This window comes from Drosophila pseudoobscura, chromosome 4 (genome assembly GCF_009870125.1).
Source record: "Drosophila pseudoobscura strain MV-25-SWS-2005 chromosome 4, UCI_Dpse_MV25, whole genome shotgun sequence".
Taxonomy (NCBI): Eukaryota; Metazoa; Arthropoda; class Insecta; order Diptera; family Drosophilidae; genus Drosophila; species Drosophila pseudoobscura.
Window position 1 is genome coordinate 15,207,920 of NC_046681.1, and position 21,861 is coordinate 15,229,780.

Consider the following 21,861-nt stretch of genomic DNA (forward strand, 5'->3'; position numbering starts at 1 on the left):
TGGGATTCCCAGCGATTTCTGTCTTTCTCTCTCGTTTCCCGAAAACTTGCTCGAAACTCGAAGAAACTAAATTAAGTTTAACTTGAACTACAATATGTACATTTGATTTATGCATTGAGAGTCCATAGCCTGAACCCTCCCCCGCCTGTGTCTCCATCCCCTGCTCCTCCTCCTGTCCGTTTTCCACCAGGAGGATGAAAGGGGGCACCCTCCTGATAACTAAGCAAAAACCTATTCAACTTTCACGTTCGCATTGTTTGCACAAGCACGAAAAGTTATTAAGATGCATAGACGTGATTTTGCATGTTTTAAAAAAGAATACATAATGTTCCAGTGTTCCCGGGGAAGGAATACGTGGAGATAGAGATTGGGGAGACCTGCCTCTTCCTTGACTTGCACTTTAAGTACTCTTAATTTACTAAACAAATTTTCATTTCCAAACGAAAAAAAATGCTGCATTAAAAGAGGGTCCCAGGTCCCAGGACCCAGGTCTCCTGGACCTTCTTATTGACAAGCCTGAGACATGGAATTGAATTAAAAGTTTCCGCTTTTCCGCTACCCAAGGCTAACAGAATAACGAGAAGTTTCCTTCGTTCGTCCAAAAGTTTTTTCCGCATTTAAATTGATTTGTAATTCGTGGTTAATTCAGTTTGTCCTTTCTTCGTTTGGACAGTTTTTTTATTTCTATTTTATATTCAATTTCACATCTTTTTTAAATTAAAATTATTGTAATTTGACACGGAAATCGTGACAGTTGTTTGAAATTTGCCATGGAATTTACCATTCGATTGCACTGAATGCACAATTAAATATTTATGAACATTTTTAAACTGTCACAAAATGCAGTACGAGCATGCGGTCTGGGCCAGGCATTTTAAGAATGTGCAGTATTAAAGGAAAAGTCAATTTGAATTATGATGCTAAAATCGGAATTAAATTGAAAAATTCCACATGCACTGTGCACTGCACTGGCGTTAAAGAGAAACAAATGATGATGTTTATGGTGATTTAGTACCGATTTTGTCTCTCTTTCGATTCCAATTCCATTTTCATTTTCATTTTCATTGAATTAATAAATATGTACTTATAGTAACTATGTGCATGCATAATTGAAATCACCACCATTAATCTCTCTATTTTCGTTCTGATTTTAAAGATGTGCAAATTAAATTGCGAAAATATTTCACTCAAATGAAATCGCATTCTTTTAAGCTGTTTATGCTTATGAAATCTTATATTTTATTTGAATATTCACAAAATCAAATGAAATGAGGTAAAAGGATTCACTTCTCTTCTCACATTTCTCACAATTTAATTCTGAAACAAATAAATCAAAAACACAAACATCTAAGCATCCAAAATGCTTTCACATTCGTTGGCTGTACAGCCAAAAATACTGGCCATAATTTATGAGAGACACGAACAAGTGTAAATGCCAGGAATATTCAATTGAAAAGTGAAAATCCACAAACAAAAAATGGTGCCTTAAATTCAAGCATCAAATCCCTTTGGCCACACACACACAAACTAATATGATGAGAATTGTTGTATTCGTAAATTATTATTGTAATATTTGCCTAAAACGTTTATCGCATTGTCGCAAAATGCATTAGAAGGAGGCGGTAGTAGTCGACGATGGGGCTTCTGTTGAGGTTTTGTTCAGAGATTAGCAAAGTCTTTAGCTGCTGTTGTGGCTCCCAAACGGAAGTTTGGGTTCGGTCTCGGGTTTCGGGGTTTTGTTTGTAAGTCATTAGAAAGATATTTTGGCTTGTTTGCTGGGTGTCGAACCCTGAAACTTTATTAGGGATTAAACATGATATGATGATGATGTTGAAACAGAGACTGCGGCGAATGGAAGCTTATGATTTACAGATTTTGGGTTGTGAAAACGTATTTTTTGAGTTTTGCAAGAGGCTTAATCATAATCGAATTTTTAAGGAAAGTAAACCCTTTTAAAATGTGGGAGTAAAGAGTCTCCAGAATAAAGCCCATACATTTCCATAGTACACGATTCTTTCAGGGTGGATTTTGTTGGTGGCTCTATCCTCTATCTGTCTTTTGAAATTATATTGTCTTTGGGACCTACTTTCCGACCTTACAGAGCAGTAGCATATGTGAACGTGTAGCAGAAAATTATCATAAATTTGGTAATTTTCAGATTTAGGAATTATCTTCCTTAAAATTTTCAAACGCAACGTAGTATAATCAAATCCCAGACCCCAGGCTCCTCCTACCAGCAGTTCTCTCTGTTGCACATCTTGCAGAATTTATGCATGACAGGAGCATGCCTTAATCCTTTGCCAAGGCGCCAACGTGAGCTGTCGGATGGCTGCCTGTGTGGATGGATGAGGAGAAAGTGCATAGATTGCAGGGACAGGGAATTAGAGAGCTTCGTGTTTGTTATTAGCAAAACAATTGCTAAAGCACCACAGGAATGCAGAAAGCTGGATGGATACCTGGCCACATATTATGATTAACACCGCCCCCAAGAAAAGCTGAAACAAACGAAAACAAAGAGAAAGCCCAGGCAGGGAAAATTAAATTAAATCGGAGAATCCGTTGCAACTCAATTAAGTTGTGGACATCTGCTTAAGGGAAATCTGCTCTATGCACACATGGCCATCGCAGATAGCCCTCGAGCTGAAAATCAATCATTATTGGCAACGCCAGAAGTGACACTTTATAAAGTTATTGTTCTTCTTCCGCATTAAGCATATTAAAAGTGAAATGCACCGGGAAAACGGCGCTAAAAGTCTGCAGATGGGAAAAAGGGAGAAAACATTTTATTGGAGGCGACAATGAAAAATCGCTGCCGCATATGTTCGACAATAACCTGACATTATTGACTGTTAATATCCTGCAAAATAAATGCTGGAATGTGCTTTAACGGGGGACTAGTGGATGCACTTACTTTTATGGCGGAAAAACTCAAGAAATTGCTCGGAATGTGGTAAATCTTTTACGGAACTGGTAAATAGTAAAGCTATTTCTTTCGGTGAAACGGTTTCTTGTAATAGAGATATTTCCTCTGGATTCTTAGTGCATAAACTAACCGACTATTTGGCTGCGAATAAAGCTTTTTGCGCTCGGAAACCCAAGCAAACCGAGAGGATCTGCTGCACGACACGCGGCGCGTGTGTTCCATTCCATGTTCCATTTTTCCACGATACCCTACCTACCCTACCTACTATAGGGTACACTTAAATCGATCTGGGTGCAACATTTCAATAACTGAAACGCCAATTAAAATTGTACAATGGGTTCTCGGTCAGGGAGTGACTCCAAACAAAAGATAAAAAAAAATGAGAGAGAATCCAACAAAAAAATGTTTGGATACTGGCGGAGAGGGCGAAAAAATAACAGTGGACGAATGTCAGTTAAACGAACAAACAGCAAAAAACAAACGCAAGCAGACATCTGCATTGGCCAGAGTTGACACACAGCCGCACATATATGTATGAATGTATGTGTCTGTGTACCGTGGCTATATGAATATGTGAGGGCAGTCAGACAGGAAGCACTCACCCACACAGAGACGACGAGAGATGCACCGCACACGTACACCAGACAGAGACTCTCATATCCTACGACCTGGCTATATCCTGTGCTGCTGGGCTGTTACGCGCTTGGTAATTGGTATTGTTTGCCTGAACGCGTGTCCACTCTCCGGGAACGACCAGGGTTGCCACCCACACCCAGTCGCTCCTCTACGTTGGCACCTTGATGCCGCAACCGAATATACAAAATGGAAACCAATGCAATGCACACGCCGTAGGGGCAGGAGGCAGGAGGCGGGAGAGCAGGAGCTTGCATAAGCAAGCAACTAGCGACTATTAATTTTCAACTATAAAGAAGGAGACAGATCTCTCCCCAATGAGGTACAGCCGGAAGTGGGGTCAGTGCACTGTCACTTTCCCTTTTTGGGCGTGACAGCTGTCAAAATATTTGCAGAAAAACGTTGACAGAGCTGCCACGATATGGGTCAGCATTCGGGATAAAATAAAGGATGTAAATGGACACGACAGAGATGCTGGAGGGGATGTCTGGATCTGCCATTGCTTTAATGAAAAGTGCACATATTTATTCTCATAATTATAAGAAATGGAAATCACAGCCGAATTTCTGGGGGCCTCCAATTAATTACTGCACTCAAGCACTCAAATATTCAATGAGCAATAGCCATCATTATCTCCGGGAGGTACAGTCACCGCCCACCCATCCTTCAAACCGGAATGTTACCGTTAACAGACGCAACATGTTCGAAGAGCTGCTTTCAAACGTGAATTATTTGATAATCCTTATCAAGAATTCAGTGGTTCTGCAACTTTGGCTGAAGCAAGAGCTACGAGATGATTTTCTTTTGTGGGATTATTTTCTTTACGAAATACGTACCCCCACAGGATACTGGCAGGGTGTATGTGCAATGTGCTTCCAAATTAAAGTGTGGCATGCTTTTGCCATAGCTTCCTATATCTTTATTATATTTCCCTTCCTTTCCGCACACACACTTTCACATTTTATTTCATTAGCGCGTAAAATTCCTTTTAATTAATATATATAAAAATTGTTGCTGCTGAAAGCTGCCTGCTGGATGCTGTCTGCCTCGGTCAGCAGTCTACTTGTGGGGTTCAATTTGTGGAAAACAGAGCCCCAGACACAGACACACACATGGCCTGGCTCCCCAGTCGTCTCCTATGCATTTTATATCATTTTTGCTTGAGCATAAAATGTTGAAAGCAGCCGTTGCACGTGCGCAGCATGTTTAATTATCCCGTAATGTGGCTCAGGCTGTGTGTGTGGCAGGATGAGCGTGGGGCGTCATGTGGTTTCGGCTCATGTGGTCAGTGTTTCAAGTCCAAGCTTAATGACCCTGGTAGTGGCTGTAGTTTCTGCCAGGGTCTGTTTTAGTTGGCCATTAAATTGCACATTCGAAATAGTAGGGCACACAGCATATTTTGAAATGAAATTAAAAGTTGATTCGTGAAAGATTAAGTGAATTTAAGGGTCTTATTTTTTGATGGCCAAAATCTGCAATTTTATTTATTTCTGTTACGCAGATTTTATGGCTTAAATTCTGTACAAATTGTGGCTTAAATTTGAGTCCATTTTTGGTGTCTCTGGCTTCCTGCGAGTAGTTTCTCAATTTGCAAAACAAATTGAAAAACACTTGCCATGCATTGCTTCTACGATGTACATACATAGATAGTCCTTGTAGTTTGTTCTCTGCATAAAGGAATTTGCATATTCCAGCCAGCAGTTGACTAACTTAAACAAGGACTTGATGGGAGTTCCTTAGTTGGATTTTAAGGGATTGGTTTTCTCTAGATTTCAGATTTATTTGCGGAGTAAATTAAAGGGATGTTCTTTATAATTTTGATAGCTCTAAACTTTAATGTTTTTAATATATTAAGAAAACCATTTTTATAACTTAAATACAGTTAAGTCTGCTGCTTTTTTTTGGTGCTAGAAATTTGTATTCAAGTCGAAATTTCTGGCGTCTAAAGAGCTTCTCGTTTCGCTTTGCGGTGGCTCTTTTTTTGTGCGCTCTTTCGCCGCTTTCTCCGCTTTTGACCGACAATATTAATATGAATGACTGTCATGCGGCTTGGTGTTGGTGTCTCCTCGCTCTCTCTGTGTGTGTGTGTGTGTGTGCATAATTATGTATGTGAGTGTATCTGTGTGTGCAACGGAACGTTAAATGTGCACGTGACAAGCGTGTAATGAGGAAGTCTTCTGTCTTCCCAGCAAAACGCCGCTCGTCTGGCAGGGCAGCTCCAATACTATATATACAGTGACTCGTACGAGTATGTGTACTACTCTCTGCTATATATAGGATAGGGCAATGTCGTGCCATGTTACGCATATATATCCGACTCGACTCTACATATATTTCAATCATTTTAAGTGTGTTTGTGTTACAACGTCAGCAGGACAACGATGCCACCACAGGATAGTCGCCATCGCCTTCGCCTCATCGTCATCTCTCACACTCTCAGCCACATATTGCCGCTGCTACTCCTGCGAGTCCTGCGTCCTGCGTCCTGATGTCGTCGTCGTCTGAAAATTGGACAATGATTTATGAGGCGTTAAGTCAAACTTCATATTAATTTCATTTCATTTTCAACCAAACTCCTCAGTCCCAACGACCCGGGGACTCCTGTCTTCTGGCTTTAAAGTTGAAAATGAAAACGCACGAGAAGAACACATGAGACACGTAAAATACTCGTACAAAAAATAAAAGCCAAGTCAAGAATAAAGGATAAAACCCGTCTGAACATTCGATGGCTATGCCACCAGGAATGAAGGTAACCGGAAAACGTGTTATGAATTTATGGAATGTGTTTTTTGGCATAACAAATGTTTAAGAACGAATACGGCATGTTCTTACTGAATGATAGAGTAATCAATTATGAGATTAAAGCAGTTTGAATAGAAGAAAAGGTATAGTTTTAAATATTTCGTTTATGTACTATTTTTTTGGTATTTTATGGGACTAATCTCAGGCCGTTTTTGTAATATTTGTACCACTTTATAATTGTTATTTATTTTTGTTGTTATGGAAAATCCTATGGGACATCGAATTTACGTTGAAATTTTCTGAAAATTAAGGAATATTCTTCATTAATATTGTTTAGGACTTTCGAAAGTATCTTTTTTTGGCAAAGAAAAACATGAACTTTAGAAAAAAATTACATTCGGAAATCGAAAATTTTATTGAGGTTTCAAATATTTCAAATTGCTCCCAAAAAATCTCCGCAAGAGTATACTCTAAGGAAGAAACCATCCACAAACTCAGTCACACACACACCCACCTAAACACCCACAAAAACACACCTACATATACCGTGTCACACATTCAGCGGCAAGAATTTCAAGTTTCGTTAGCCATGCCCTTGGATTCTGGTTCTCGGTCTCGTTCTGGTTATCGTTCTGTGGGCCTTTTTCACCCTCGAGCATAATCATATTTTCTACCAACAATTGTGTATAACATGTGTAATTTGAACATTTCATTCATTCATTCATACATTTATTCGCTCCCACAGATACTGCCTGTGTGCCTGTGCGTGTGTGTGTGTGTGTTCTGGTGTGTGAATATAACTTGTGGCATGCTTTGAGGCGTTGTGTGTGGCAAGCCAGAACTTTGAGCACTCCTCTTGCTGACTGCCTGGCTGCTCCTGCCACTCCTGCCACTGGTTTTGGCATTCTCCAGTGGTTTTTGCCTTTTTCACACTCTCCTGCCGCCCTCTCTCTCTCTTTCTCTCTGTGTGTCTGCCCCTCTCTCTTTTTCTTTGTGTGTGTGTGTGTGTGTCTGCCCCTGTCTCTGGTTATTGGCCAGTGAAGCGTTAACCATGGTCAATAAAAAATTTATTTAGACAACCACAACAGCTACAACACAATTTTTGCTGTTTCCCAATAAATAAAAAAACGAAAAAATAACAAAAAGATTTCACGCCCGAAGTGCTTGATACCCTCACAGAAAACATTTCTGGGGTAGAGATGGGAAATGATCATCCAATCAAGTATATTTGGGCTTTGAATAAAACTACCGTGGATCCACCGAGCTTTTAACGTAGATCCATGAAAGGATCTAGCCATATATTATGGAAAATGATAGATAAGTAGGGGATAAAAAAAGCTGCATCATTGAAATTGTTGCAGATGAGGAATGTTATACTTATATAGGCATCTGTAAAATCGTTATTTATAATTCTCCGCACTGCAAACCTCTGCTCGAAGTCCTAAAGCCCGCTCCAAAGAGCACCAATATAATGTTGAGTCGGAAAAAAATGTATTTGGCAGGCAACAATACCACACAAAAAAAATGGAGAAATAAAATTGTTGTAAATTTTGCCTCTCACTCAGTTGTGTGCCTTCTACTCTCTCGCTCTCTCTCTTTCTGACTCTCTCTGATTCAGCCTTTTGATGGTGTCGAGCATTGGCATTTGATTTATTTTCTGGTACGTTTAAATATTTCAAATAATTCATATTTTATTGACTAGACATCGACACAGAAGTGAGAGATCTCTCTCTCTCTCTTTCTCTGGTTTTTGAAGCAATTAAATTGTATTGTGCATTGCATTTTGTGTTAATTCAATTTGTTTGCAATATTTTGGGTGGAGAATTTTTCAAAAAGCCAAATTTTGTGTTTAGTAATTGGTTGAGTTTTTGTTGGGTGCTTTGTGTATGGAATCTTTGGGTTCATTTGATAGAGAAACAGAAAATAATTTGCATATGAAAATTGTGCAAAAGTGGAAACGCACTTTCCACTTAATTAATGAGGCTTGTCGGTCGGATAGATTTGTACATATGTATATACTCGCCACAAAACCATCTAGAAATTAGCAATAAGAAGCCGGGAAAATACTCTTCTGGCAAACAATTAAACACACACAATGCTCGGGTGAAACAATAAATGCAGTTTCCAAACCATGCAAACCAAAAATGTCTCCAGGGTCAATTTCAAATGCATTTACATAGCTGTTGCCACACAAAGACACACACGAAATACGAGTATAGATTAGTGTAATTACAATACCATGGAAAATGACGTCGACATGAACATGGCAAATGGCTCAAGGGCATTTCCACTCCACTCCACTGGGAAATGATGTGTAGTCCAGCCATCCAGCCATCCAGCCATTCAGTCGTTCAGTCGTTCAGTCGCTCAGATAGGGATTGTGTATGAGGCTGTGGGCATTTGGGAGGTCTCTATATATAGGGCTGCGTATTGGAAATTCTGCTTTTGATTTCATTTCATTACGCATTTGCAATTTCATCTATGAATAATTGAAAATGTGCATTGCATACTTTAAGGCCTCCCCAAATTGCCATTACAATTGAACATTTTGTTTGGCCCGCCTCGTTCGTTTCAGTCGATGTTTTTGGCTAATTTAGACGAGAAATATGCTTATTACGCATTAAAACTAATTAAGCATGAAACTCTATTTGATGGCCTTACTCCCCCTCCACCCAGCCACAGCCCCAACTATGGAATGCTCAAACTTATGTTTGAAAATGTTGATTGATGGCTTGAAAATGTTGATTTGTAGCTTGCAGATATTTATCCCAGCATTTAACATTGATTTATGGTTTGGTTCGCTCGATTTCAGCCATATGATAATTGTCGGGCTGTCGTGTTGGAGGTCCTCGCCCTTCTCCTCTTCTCGGCGATTAGCCAGCAGCTTCCTTTGCCTCTGTGCTGGCTCTCCTGCTGTTCACCTTAATAGCTCTTAATTGCAATTCCTTTCCGCCATGAAAGGACTCTTCAATTACCACACAATTACGTGGGAGTGTCAAGTGCAATGAAACCAAACAAAAAGAAGGAAAAAACACAGAAAAGAACCATAGGTTTTCGACTAGATAATACCTGGTACATAGATATGACTTCTTTTTGGGCGGAAATGGGTTTGTTTTGATGGGAAATACTATCAGGAGAGATAAAAGACAGAAAATGTTAAGGAACATAAGTGAATTCTATCTAAAATCCACCCGATTTTAATGATTCTTGCACTATATATAGATATTGTGTTTAGGAAAAAAACTATAAAATATGAGACACCTATCTTCAAAATTGACGAAGCTATAGCTTTATCTTAAATTCAGGCTGTAATAATTAACCGATTGTAATGATTCTTGTCATTTAGTTAGATATTTACCCTATCAAGACCTCTATTAAATATAAGTCCTCTATCTTTAAAACTGTAGAAGCCACAACTTGTTTCCTCCGTCAGTAATGATCTGTTTATATATTGGGTATCTGTATGGGTATCACAGAATATTAAACATACGATTTGTGGACTATAGCTAGGAAGTTCTTTCGCTGTACAAAATCCAATATACCCCTGATCCCAAACGAATACGAGAGGTCTACAAAGACCAGAGAATAAGTGGGAATAAGAATGCTGTGGTAAGAAAGCAGGAAACAAAGTCCAGTAGCTCACTTTGAGAGACCATCCGCCCGCAAAACACTTTCCAGCACTCGGCATAAATTAATTACAATTCATTTCCCCTTGTAAGTTTTCTCTCTGTGTTCTCTGCCTGTAATTGTAATTGTTGTTATGGCTGGCTTATAATTGTCGTTGCTTGTTGATGCTGTGTCTCTGATGTTGCAGTAGACCTGTGCTCTGCTCTCCTCGATGTCGTTGTCGTTGTCGTTGTAGAGCTCTAAACAATTAAGTGCAAATTGTAAAACATGTAGAACTGCGGTCTGTGGTCAGGTTTTGTGTGAAGGTAACCGAAAACCCAAACAGAAACTGAAAAGAGCAACCAAACTAGTTGAGGTTTTTTATTTAAGCGACTTTTCCGTTTGGAGTCTGTGGAAACTTTGTTGGATACTTAATTTCTATTTGTTTTATTGATAAAAGGATGTTGCACAGATTGGAAGTCCTTTAGAAAGTTTTTTCATGCGATATATGTCTTAATCGATGGCTAATGAAACGTTTTCAATAATTATTTAATTGTTATTGGTGTAAAAGAATTAAACGGTGATATTACAATGAGAAAGTGGCCTTTGTCGATGGTTAATGAAACGATTTCAAAGTTTGTGGTAAAAGTTAATTAATCGATAAGTAATCGGTAAGAAAAGAGTCCTTTGAAATGGGAAATAAATGTTAATCGATGGTTATTTCACTTATGGTGCTGGAAATCAATTAATCGATAAGCTATCGATCAGGAAATACCCTTTTCTCATGCGAAAGATGTCGATCGATGGTCAATAAAGCGTTTTAGATAATTATTCATAGCTTATGATGTAAATTGCAAAATCGATAATTATCGATAACTAGTTTTGTTGTGGTTTCCAACGACACACCACACAGATTTATAGAACTAGATATATTACACATATTTCAACCATATTTATACGTCAAATACTCATAGCCATACTCGTAGGCCAGCATTAGAATAGCACCTCCTGGTCCCGCACGCATTATCTTGACACTCAAGCCTTTGTACAACGCTCGAAAGCCCTCCTCTTCGTATATCGTCTTGATCGTGGGCACAGTCCATTTATATTTGATGGATCCCTTGGTGGGCTGTGGACCCTGTATTCGGGATTTGGCCACATCGAAAGTGGTACTGAACAAACAGCTAATGCTGCTCGAAAAGAACCCAATGGCCCCCCTGCGAAAGAACTCCGCGAGGTCATGCTGATAGGCGGGAATTTCATCTTTAAGTCCTTGATAGATACCAAAATATGCGAAATGAAAGATGGCATTGCGGATCATGAGGGCTGTGATCCCTCGGTAGAGTCCTTTGATGCCATATCCATCGGTCTGAACGATTCTCCTGGCCACCGTCAGCGTGTTGAGGGAATCACTGCGATCCGCCTGCTGTGTGATCTTAACCACCTCAAACGGATTCAGGAAAAAACACTCCAGGGTTCCCGCCAATGCCCCAGCCATGGCATGCGTTAGGGCCGTCGGTTGGAGTGCTCCAAACAGGAAAAGGGGCTTGGCCTGCTCGTAAACCACAAACTTGGCAGCTCGCTTCGGGGTCTCCGAGCATATGGGGGGCACAATGCCCTTCCAAAAGGCAGCAACACCCTCGTGGCTGTAGATCTTCGAAATGCAGTCAAAGACACCCGTGTAACGGAGCTCTCCGGCGGCTGCTTGCACGCCCTGCAGCTGCAACCGTGTCTTGACGACATCCAATGGATGCAGAAGCAATAGCTCCAGGAGACCCGCCGATCCGCCAGCCGCAAATTGGAAGAGGGCTCTTGATTTACCCGGCATTGGCTCCCATTCGGGCTCCACTTGGGGTCCCATTCATTCACAAAATATAAGCTAAATGCTCTTTAAACTGAAGTAAATCTCAAAGTCGGAGTTTTCGCACTGTTTTTGGGTCACTCTATCTAGTGTAGCTTTCTCTCTGGGTCCTGATGTTAATGAATGTCAAGTGCACCTCTGCATTGCCATCAAAAAGTCAGCTGTGGGTCTGGTGCCAGAAGGGTCTGGATCTCATAACAACAATTATGCTAATGTGGCCCAATCCGGGGACGTCAATCCAACATAATTGCTAACAAATTAGTCATGGTCACACAGCCCTCACCCCCCCACACCAGTCCCCTTAGTCCGCCTCAGTCCCACTGTCCCACAGTACATCCATTACCAGCCCCGTCCGCATCCTCCTCTTTTGTGTGGTGGTCTTGTGGGTTGTGTTCAGCTCTCGAGTTTCCATGTTGGAGGCGAAGTTTAACACGCGAGCGAGCACCAGAATGAACAGCAGGAGCAGGAGCAGGAGGCAGCAGCAGCAGGAGGCAGGAGGCAGAAGGCAGGACATTGTCTGTGGCTAGGTGTGTATCCTGGCAATTTGCTTGTCAGGCTGCAGCGCTGAATGTAGACCAGGCTAGGGTCCTTGGGTCCTTGGGTACAACCAACTGTAGAGTCTCCTTTTACATGGCATCGCCCACACTCTATGGTTCGCCTCTGATGAGGCAAATGAGTTTCATTTCCATGTCCTTCAACTGTGCAAGGTCTCACAAGTACCTTTGCAGGTCCTGCGGCTGCTATTGCCCCTCCATTCTTCATCTCAATCTTGTTCTGGCTACCGAGGTGGCTGCACTTTTGATGGAGTACGTTAAATTTATATTAGAATATTAAGTAAATGAGCACTCCACTTAGGCTAGGCGCCAGGTGAAGTGTGCCAGATGGGTAGCCCTCCCCTGCTGAATGATGAAGTGACTATTAAAGAAGCGAAAGCTCAAGAGGTTGTTGGCTGGAGCATAACATCTGGCAATGGCTCTGATTAATTGGGTGGCCACAATGGCAGGGGAGAAGGAGAGTCCTGGGAGGACTTGACAGCAGAAGAGTTGAACAGAGAGAAGAGTAAGGAAGGGGGGGAATACAGTGATTGGGTACAGAAGCTGCTAAGAGACTAATTTTAGAGCATTGGAAAATACCCAAAGGACGTCCTATAAGAACTAAAAAGATATGAGAATAGAATATTGAACTAGTAAACTTTCTTCCCTTTTGTTAATTAACTGTTCTGTCCATGCCACCCTTCAAATATATTCCACTTCATTGGATAAACTCTTTGTATGATGACCATTCCCTGTATCGAAAAACCCACATACATTTCCTTGTACAGTTTCCACATCAACACTTTTAGCTATTTTCCAACAGCACACTTTATTTTCTCTATTTTCTCCATGGAAATTCCATTGCAAAAAAGGACACCCGCAATATATACTCCATCCTGGCTGTCAGCAGACATCCTCCTTGTCATTTTAAAGCCATTTGATGTATGACAAATCAAATTTGACAAACTGCCAGCAGTTGTTTTGCATCTTTGCAACATTTTTCACAGAGGACCCTGCCACCCTGCCACCGTGCCACCCCATCCACACCATCCCCCAGCCAGACGACACATGTGAAATCAACTCCTGTACTTAATACAGAGCATATAATGGAGCAGAGGGAGAAGGACCTCTTATGGGTGTTCCCTGAATAGGAAAGAAGGAAAAGAACACAACAAAATTTACATACTCATGTTTTGCAATACGCCGTGTGACATGCAAAAATGTTGAAAAAGGAAAAGGGATTCAAATGGGGGGGTATTGGGATTAGGGATCTTTTTTGGGTACAAATACGACGAGGTACATGTGTAAATTTTAATGCTGTTTGATTAAAGACAATGATGTTTGAAATTTGTACCTAAAGGGGGGTGGGATACGAAAAACCCCATTCCGTAGGCCACGTCCCAAACTAAACGAAAATTGCGGCAAAGTTCGCTGCCACACAGACACGGGGGAAATAAAAGGAGTTCTCGCTGCTGTTGGGTTTAATTTTAGGGCTTATTCGAGTATGCATTCCACTTCATGGTACTATATTTTTTGAATAAAAAGTCAGGGGGGCGCCGAGTCGGGGGCAGAGTATGTGGAAATATTCGCTACTCTTTCTGACAGTCAAAAAACTGGGAGGCTGGCTGTATGGCACCGGCACCGGCTCCGGCGAAACGTGAGCTCAATCAAGCGCCTCTGAGTGTGGCGATGGTCCGACAAGGGAAATTTACAAGCCACACACACACACACACACACATACGGCCAAACAAATGGCAAAGGAAACGAATGTCCCCAAAGGGGAATCGAAATGGAAATCGCAATGTAGGAAATGTGGGAAATGTAGGAGGAAAAACTGCAGTCTCCAAGAACTTGACTGCAATTCTCGCATGAAAAATTAAAAGTCGCTCCAGTCGCGTAAGAAATATGCAATTTGCTCGATTTGTGCATGATTTCTCATTGTGTTTGCATAGACCGTGGACTACACTGAGAGAAATTTGCAGGTGAAAAAGGGGAAATTAAGAAAAGACTTGTAAAGTGTTTCTGATGGATTTTGTGGCATATCTTCATCTAGTATTTACACATTATTCGTAGAAAATTATACTATGGAATGATAGGAATCTTTGCAATGGTTTCCCAATAAGTTCCCATAACCGAATGGCCCCCTTCAAACGCAGGGTACTCTTTTCTCTCAATGTACTCCCCCGGCGGTGGAGTTCCCTAGCAAACATATGATGTGCAGACACGATTGCATACTTATTCCGCTCCCCACTCCCCGCAGGAGAGATGCGGCAGCGACAAACCCGTTATCGATACAACACGCGCTGCTGTGCTCTTCCCGAAAAAAGTAGACCCCAAGGACATGGTGTCATTTTGGCAAGTTATTGCATTGCACATGGCCCGAAAAATCCCCAAACCCATTGCCATACTCTACCAATCCCTCCCCAAAGAGAAGGGTGGGAAAAGGGGGTGAGGGTATTCACGTTTTTTGTGTTAGTTCCAATGGCCCTGCGGCATCTTTGACTTTCGCAACGCTTTTTTGATTGTTGTGCGGAGGTTCGTCGTTTGACTTCAAGCATGAATGACTTTGAGTGGAACTTGGACCTGCCACTGTCGCTGCCACTGCACGCTGCTGTCTGATGCGAGTCCCCCCCCTGCTGTTCCCCAAAATTACCTTGTCTTTGTACATTTTATATGACGACGACGACGAGGATGACGACGACGAAGTTGTCCATGAGCAAGTTGTCCCATCCAAGAAGCATCAAGCGGACGACGCATGTTGCAACTTTAGTCCTCCCTTGCCGACATCATGTTAATGCCAAGAGTTTTGGGGCTACCTTAAAATCGAGTTATCTGCATCTGTCTGGCAAGCATCTGGGATCTGGGAACTGGGGGATCTGCTGACGTGATATATGAAGTTTTGTGGAAAGTTGTGACGTGGCAACGTCTCTGGCAAGTAAATTAGTAATCAATATATGGAGGAGATTGGAAGAAGAAGCCAGCACTACTACTACCATCTGAAGGGCTCTCGCTATCCCTGGATGCAACGCTAATCCCATTAGCTGCAACATGAACTCCACTCCGACACGCACTCGACTCGAGTCGACTCCGGCACGACGTTGCTTTAATAAGCTGCAGACGCCCCCAAAAAATAAAATCTACCCTCTCCCTCGTACACACACACACACACACCACTCGAGTTTAATCAAAAAACTTGCAAGTCTTGTTGATGGAATGCTACCGCAGCCCCCTGCCTGCCCCAGCATCTTGTGGCACACATAAAGCACTTTGTATGCATGTCGCTGTATGCTACTCTATGCCTCATCCACAGCCTCAGCCTCAGCCTCCATCCGTATCTCCTTCTGGTCGTCGTCCCTGTGTGTTATGAATATAAATTTATTTCCCACGTCACAACACAAACACGGCGCACGCTGCCACTGCCACTGCCACACTGCCACTGCCACACAGCCACACTGCCACAGAGGGTGGTATGCCAGCGGACTCAGACATTTCACACATCGCGCATAATAATAATAATAAACGATAACGAAATTTACTTCCTAGGAAACCGCGACAGCACACACTCCCTGAAGATTGAAGATGGTTGTCCTGTCCACAAAGCGCATCCTTCCTACTTCCGGGAGAAACTAGAAATATTATGAATAGAGAAGAGCCCCGCACGAAATTGTAAAGTAAAGCACTCCATGGCCATGGATTTTAATTTTGTTAATGCAAAGGTATTTTCGAAGAAAAGCTGCGTTTTACAATGGATAAACCTCGTATTAAATGAAAAATTATCTCTGAAGAGAGCTATATATGCAGGGAGCTATCAATTGGCAGTAGGGACTCAAAGGCAGGAGGGACAGCGGCGAATCGAAAGAAATAACGAGGAAATATGGAAAGCCATGATGCAAATCAAGGAGGAAAGAAGAGATATGGAATAGGTGGACGATAGACTCCAAGTAGATCAAGGAAAAAAGCTATAAAATATACAAAAAAGAACAAAATGAATTGAAATGTAAGTGTAAAATCCCACAGAACCTGCATGATTCAAGTGAAAAGTAATGATAGAAAACCCTATAGGAAACCCTTTAGCAAACCACTCAAAAACCTCTTCTTTCGACTTCTTTAAAAATTCCCTTGGCTGTAAAAAAAGAGCCTCTGGAAAACCACATCTGTTTGGCATTTTTGCAATACTCGTAATTCCAGTGATATAAGTCTTCAATACGCGTGTCTCCAAAAAGTTAAAGAAGAAGCCAAAGCCAACGTGTGATGCGTGTGTGTGTGGATGTGTGGGTGTGTCTGCCTCTGTGGGTGCCACATTACGATGATGATGACGTTGACAGACCTACGCACCAGACGCTGCCAAAGGACGAGACCGACGACAGAGATATGTTGCTTAAAGATTCGCCTGCTGCTTTTTTTTTTGGCTGTGGATACATGAGGCGGAAGCCAGGACGAAATCGCAAGAAACTCATCTAGAAAATTGTCAAAGTGACAGCTGTGCGAAAGTATTGTGACATGTGTTTAAATGAGCTGCATTTTGTGGGGCCCCACACACACACAAACACACACACACACAAGGACGGAGATCTTTTGGGGCTTAGATACACTCTGGTATCTGGTATCTTGTATCTTGTAAATCCTTAAAGCCACTTGGGACGGAGTCAACTTAATTTCATTTCTACATGAACTTTTTGAATGCCAAATGCAAACATTTGTAGACTCTGACAGACGTTTAGCAAACAAACACAGCAGCTCCAGCGAACAGATGGGGATACACTGCCAGTGTGTCCCAGCGTGTCCCAGTGTATCCCAGTGTCCAGTGTATCCTGTGGAGCCTGCATAATTTAAACGTTCCCCCAGCACAAAGTTAACTATTTTTGTGGCGTGCCAATGGATTTAGTTCTCTCCTTCTCCTTCTCGTTCCCCCGCCCCCCATTCATCGCCAATTTAAACAAGTTGGCAGGAGGCCTCTTTTGGTCCTGCCGCCTCCTGCTTTCCCTCTGTGTTGTGCTTTTGTTGCAAACTATCCGCCGCCGCCGCCGCCGCCGCAGCCAACTAAATTATCTGCATTGTTTGCATTTGTCCTTTGTTGGTGTTGTGCCGTCTCCCTCTCTTTCGTCCTGGTTTCAGTAGGTCCTTGGTCATCCTCTGTCTACTGGAAATTCATTTAGTGTGTGGCGGCATAAATTTCATGGCTAAAATATGTTTCTCGTTTGGCTTTCATCGCTTCGCTCTCGTCCCCTCTCAGCACTTTTTCATGGCTTTTGGCTAACTAGTTTATTGAATTTTTTTTTTCTTTCTGTGTGGATTCTTTTTGGCAAATGCAATCAATTAGGCGGCGCGAGGAAGCTGGAAAATTTGAATATTCTGAATGGAGAACGATGGCAATTGGCGGGCAAATGATTTATATAGAAATGGGCTAACATTTTCTATGATATTCAGCTGATTGTTCAACGGGTTTCATAACTTTTCCATCAGACATTCGTTTCGTTTGATTTAGCCAGACACTAAGAGTGGATTTCCTTTGAAATTATCGCAATCCATGCATAGATCCGCCGGAAAGTACTTCAACCTCTACCTCTCTATTTCTGGACCATTCAATGAATAATTTGTTGTATTTTTAATACTTTTTTGGGGAATTTTAAGTCTATAGGTTTTTTTGTTTGTTTTATTATTTTGGTTATTTTTGTTTGCATTTTTTTTTTGTATTTTTTCAGTGTTTAAAATATTCTTTTACATTTCATATTTTATAATTTTTTTTGTATTTTTTGATATTTTTAAGGGGCAATTTAATATATTTATATTTTTTATTTATTAAAACAAACATTCAGTCAATAAATTAATTTTTGACATTTTCGAGTTATTTGCAGTATTATCTGCTATTTTTATTTAATTTTTTGGAATTTTCTGTTAATTAATACATTTCTTGTATTTTTATTAATTTTGAGAATTTCTTGTTAACATTTTGTAGTATTTTTAAAATTTGTTCTGGGCGATTCCTTAATTTTTGAATGTCTTAAAAATATGAATTAAAACTTTAACTTTATTTTTTTCTTAATTTTTGAACGCAGGCAAGCGCTAGAAGAGGTCTTTCGAAAGAGATTTCATAAGAAATAATTACAATTTATATGCATCCATCGAAGATTTTAAACTCCATTTTCATTTACATATAATTATCCTTATCAATTATCTTTTGGCCAATCGAACTCTCCTTCTGTCTCTGTCTCTCGCTCTCGTTCGAGTCAAAATATCCCGGCAGGCCGCGGAGAGATAATCACCGCCAAGGAGTCGCACACAACAGATTTCCCATTTGTATTCGCTGCCACGCCTTGCACTTTACCAACCCTTGGCGGGCTCTGGCGCCTCCTCGGGGCGACATTTAAGCGACAGCCGGGCGACACAAACAAGCCGAGAAACTGACAGTTAAATGACAAGGCGGGTGGCAGGAGTGCGCCAGGAGGAGGGGTGGAGGGGGTGATCCAAGCATCAGACACACACAACAGGCTGCAGTAAATGGTGCAACACATCCTGCAGGATGCTACAGTCCTGTCTGGCAGTATTTTCTGGGATAAGAAAGAGCATTTCTTTTTATTGAAGCTGAAAACCGAAGCTGCCGCTCAAGTGCATTGTCTGTCTTCAGTTGCTTGTAAAATTGCATTTGTCGAAATCTAATACGATAGCTGAAAGGATAAATATCGCGGGTAGCACTACTCCTTTATTGATTTTCCCGTTTCGCCTAATTAGCGGCAGATCTACGTGTGTGTGTGTGTGTGTGTTTGCACTGTGGAAAACCCTTTCAGTCACGTCTTTGAAAAACTTTTACCCCACACAACTATTTTAATTGCAATCGAGGTCTCGTTCTATTGATTTGTCTTGAAAGTTTTTCGGGGCTGGCAGCCCCCAAACCGCTTCCCTGACAAATTGTTTGCCGCTGCCTGCTGTGTGCGCTCATTTGCATAATTTCATCCTTGAATGTCTCTCATCGGCTGCTCAGCTTTCTATCCTTCTTTCTTCCCTTTTTTTTTTGTGTGTGGGCACAATGCCAGCTCTCTCAGGTATTCACCTTGAACCCCGTCTTCGAGAGAGTGGAGCTTCTGGGGGGCCATTTATCAAACGATAAACCCTTTTGTCCTACCCAAACCTTAACCTTGTTTCGGGCTCTTTCTCTTCTTTCTCTTCCCTTCTTTCTTGAGAGCTTCCTTCAGGCCGCTTATCTAACCGGCTACACACTTGACGTATACGTAATTTCTTGCGGCCAAATGATTAACGATTCGAGTGCCTGGCTTCTGTCTGGTCTATGACTTCGTGACATTGAAATAAGATCAAGCATTTGTCGGTTCAGAGGACAATGCTCTCTTGCGTTGCAGTGCGAGAAAAGTGCAACGAAATTATAGAGAGAAATTTGGGGAAATTATTAGTTTTCGCAGGTTTTAAACTCTCTTATTTTTACGGTGATAATTATCACTTGGCAGGCTTAAAGTTTACGCTGGCAAAAGTTTTTGGCAAGTTTTTGGCTTGGCAACTACTCGAAGCAGAAGCTTAAGAGTGGGGGCTGATTATGGGACTTTGATAAAAAGAAATCTGTGGAAAGATATCTCAGGGTTCTTATCAAAGATTGCTCGACGGAGGAGTACTGTCTAAGGGCAGTTTCTGTGTTCTATTCGTTCCTTTTAGCATTTGCTGATTGCTGCCTCATAAGTAATTTCAATCACATTCTACCGTGAACCCCAAATGTTAAACATACCCATGCACGTAACTGCAACTTAAACCTACAAAACAGCCACTTTGCCCCGCACTCGAATACACTCGTACACTCGTACACCCATACAGCCGTGTACAAACACTCATATACTCATAGTATATGTATGTATATGTTTTGCCATAAGATTTGCACTCAACCGCTAAGTAAGTTGCCCAGAAGCCATGCCATAGTCTATAAGCAGCGATACGTAAAGGAAAGCCCAAGGAGGAACTCTGGCGAAATGTTATACGATTCGCAATCCCCCACATGTGTGTGTGTGTGGTAGTAGTAGGTGTTGGCCTGGTTTCTATTTGAGCCATAAGTAGCCTGCAGGCGGCTGTCGGCTGTAATAAGGGAACAGAGCCCCCTTAAACAGAAGGCGAGTGGCAATGACTCACAGGAGAAGCAAATAGAAGGAGCTGCAACAGAAGGAGCTGCCACAGATGGAGTCGAATGCCAGGCCATGCTCTGATGCACAAATGTGGCAGAAAGGACTCTCTCTCTCTCGCTCTCTCTCTCTCTCTCTCTCTCTCTCTCTCTCTGGTTTCCTTACGCTGTTGATTTCCATTACAAATTCTACCAATATTTTGCAACATTTTATTGTGTGGCTTGTCTTCTTCGGTTGAAATTTAAAAACCCAAAAGAATAAAAAAAGGTCTCCCTCAACAATTTACAAGCCTTTGGGCTATCCACTGCTTAATCCTTTATGCCAGATCCTTTTGGCTAGCCTTGGGCCATACCGAAAGAAAAAGATGGAAAAAAGGAAGGACTTGTTTTTGGGGGGACGAGGGAGAAAAGTTACCAAATACTTTGGCGCATTCCTCAGTCCGTTGTCGGCCGCTGGTGCTGCTGCTGCTGCGGCTGCTACTGGCAACACTCAAAAATGTTTGCTGGCGGCCCAATAAAATCATCAGGAAATCCGCCGTGGCTCCGGCCCCGCCACGCCACAAAGACACGCAGGACAGCCCCCAGACAGAACGGGACGCTGGGTCCTGCTGCTGCTGCTGTCTTTCCAATTCCTGCTCCTTCTCTTCTCTGGCGAAAACAAAAAATGCCTTTTGCTTTGGTTTTCCTCTCTGTGTATCCATATTTTTTTTTCGTTTTTTTTTTTTGTTTCTTTGCTGCACTTGAAATATTTTCCGGGGCTTTAAAAAAACGTGGCGTTGCAGGCAAAAGAAATATGAAAAACTTTACAGACAACGTGGCCTCCTCTGGCACCTTTTTTGTGGCTTTTATTTTCCCGCAATCAAAATGAAATTATTTGCATTACAGAAATGTTTTGTGCATTGAATTTGCCGAGGAATTTCCCCTACAATGCCGATCATTTCAAGTGTCCTGTCTGCGGTGCCTAATTGGTGGGGATTATCTCTGCCTTTCAGCCTTTCAGGGTTCATCCTTCAGCCAATTAAATTCCGCCACATAGTACCCGGGATTCTTTGGGGTGCAATCAAGTTGAATCCTTTTTTTCACTAAACACAGCCATAAAAAGCATTGCCACAGGATTTTCGCTCCCCCCCCGCCCCACACTAGTTGAGTGTTAATGCAAAGGATTTGGTTTTGGTATGGTCTGTGTGTGGGGTCCTTGCCACGAGTACGTGTGGCATTTGCAACACTCATAAAATCACAAAGTCACGTAGCAGAAAGGAGGGAGAGAGTCGGCCCCTGTCCATCACATCCTCCGACTCCACTGCTTTTGTTTCGTCCGTTTTGTAGATGTCCTGCCGTTGGCTAGGCCAATCTAAACGTGCGCCCCCGGATCCTTGTCCCTTTATTATGACAAGCTGCGGTTTTCCTGACTGCCTGACTGCCTGCTAGCCTTCTGATTCTTGGATGGGGG

At 41.9% G+C, this 21,861-nt stretch overlaps 2 protein-coding genes across 4 annotated transcripts in view; one reads left to right on the plus strand and one right to left on the minus strand.

Annotated features, from left to right (window-relative positions):
* The window catches only part of Try29F (Trypsin 29F), a 33,624-nt gene that overhangs the window by 10,482 nt on the left and 1,281 nt on the right, over positions 1–21,861 (plus strand). The window lies entirely within an intron of this gene.
* On the minus strand, positions 10,819–11,802 carry LOC4816211 (mitochondrial 2-oxodicarboxylate carrier). The gene has a single exon (XM_001355800.4). It carries the CDS (start codon positions 11,763–11,765, stop codon positions 10,848–10,850), a length of 918 nt encoding a protein of 305 aa, XP_001355836.3. The 5' UTR covers positions 11,766–11,802; the 3' UTR covers positions 10,819–10,847.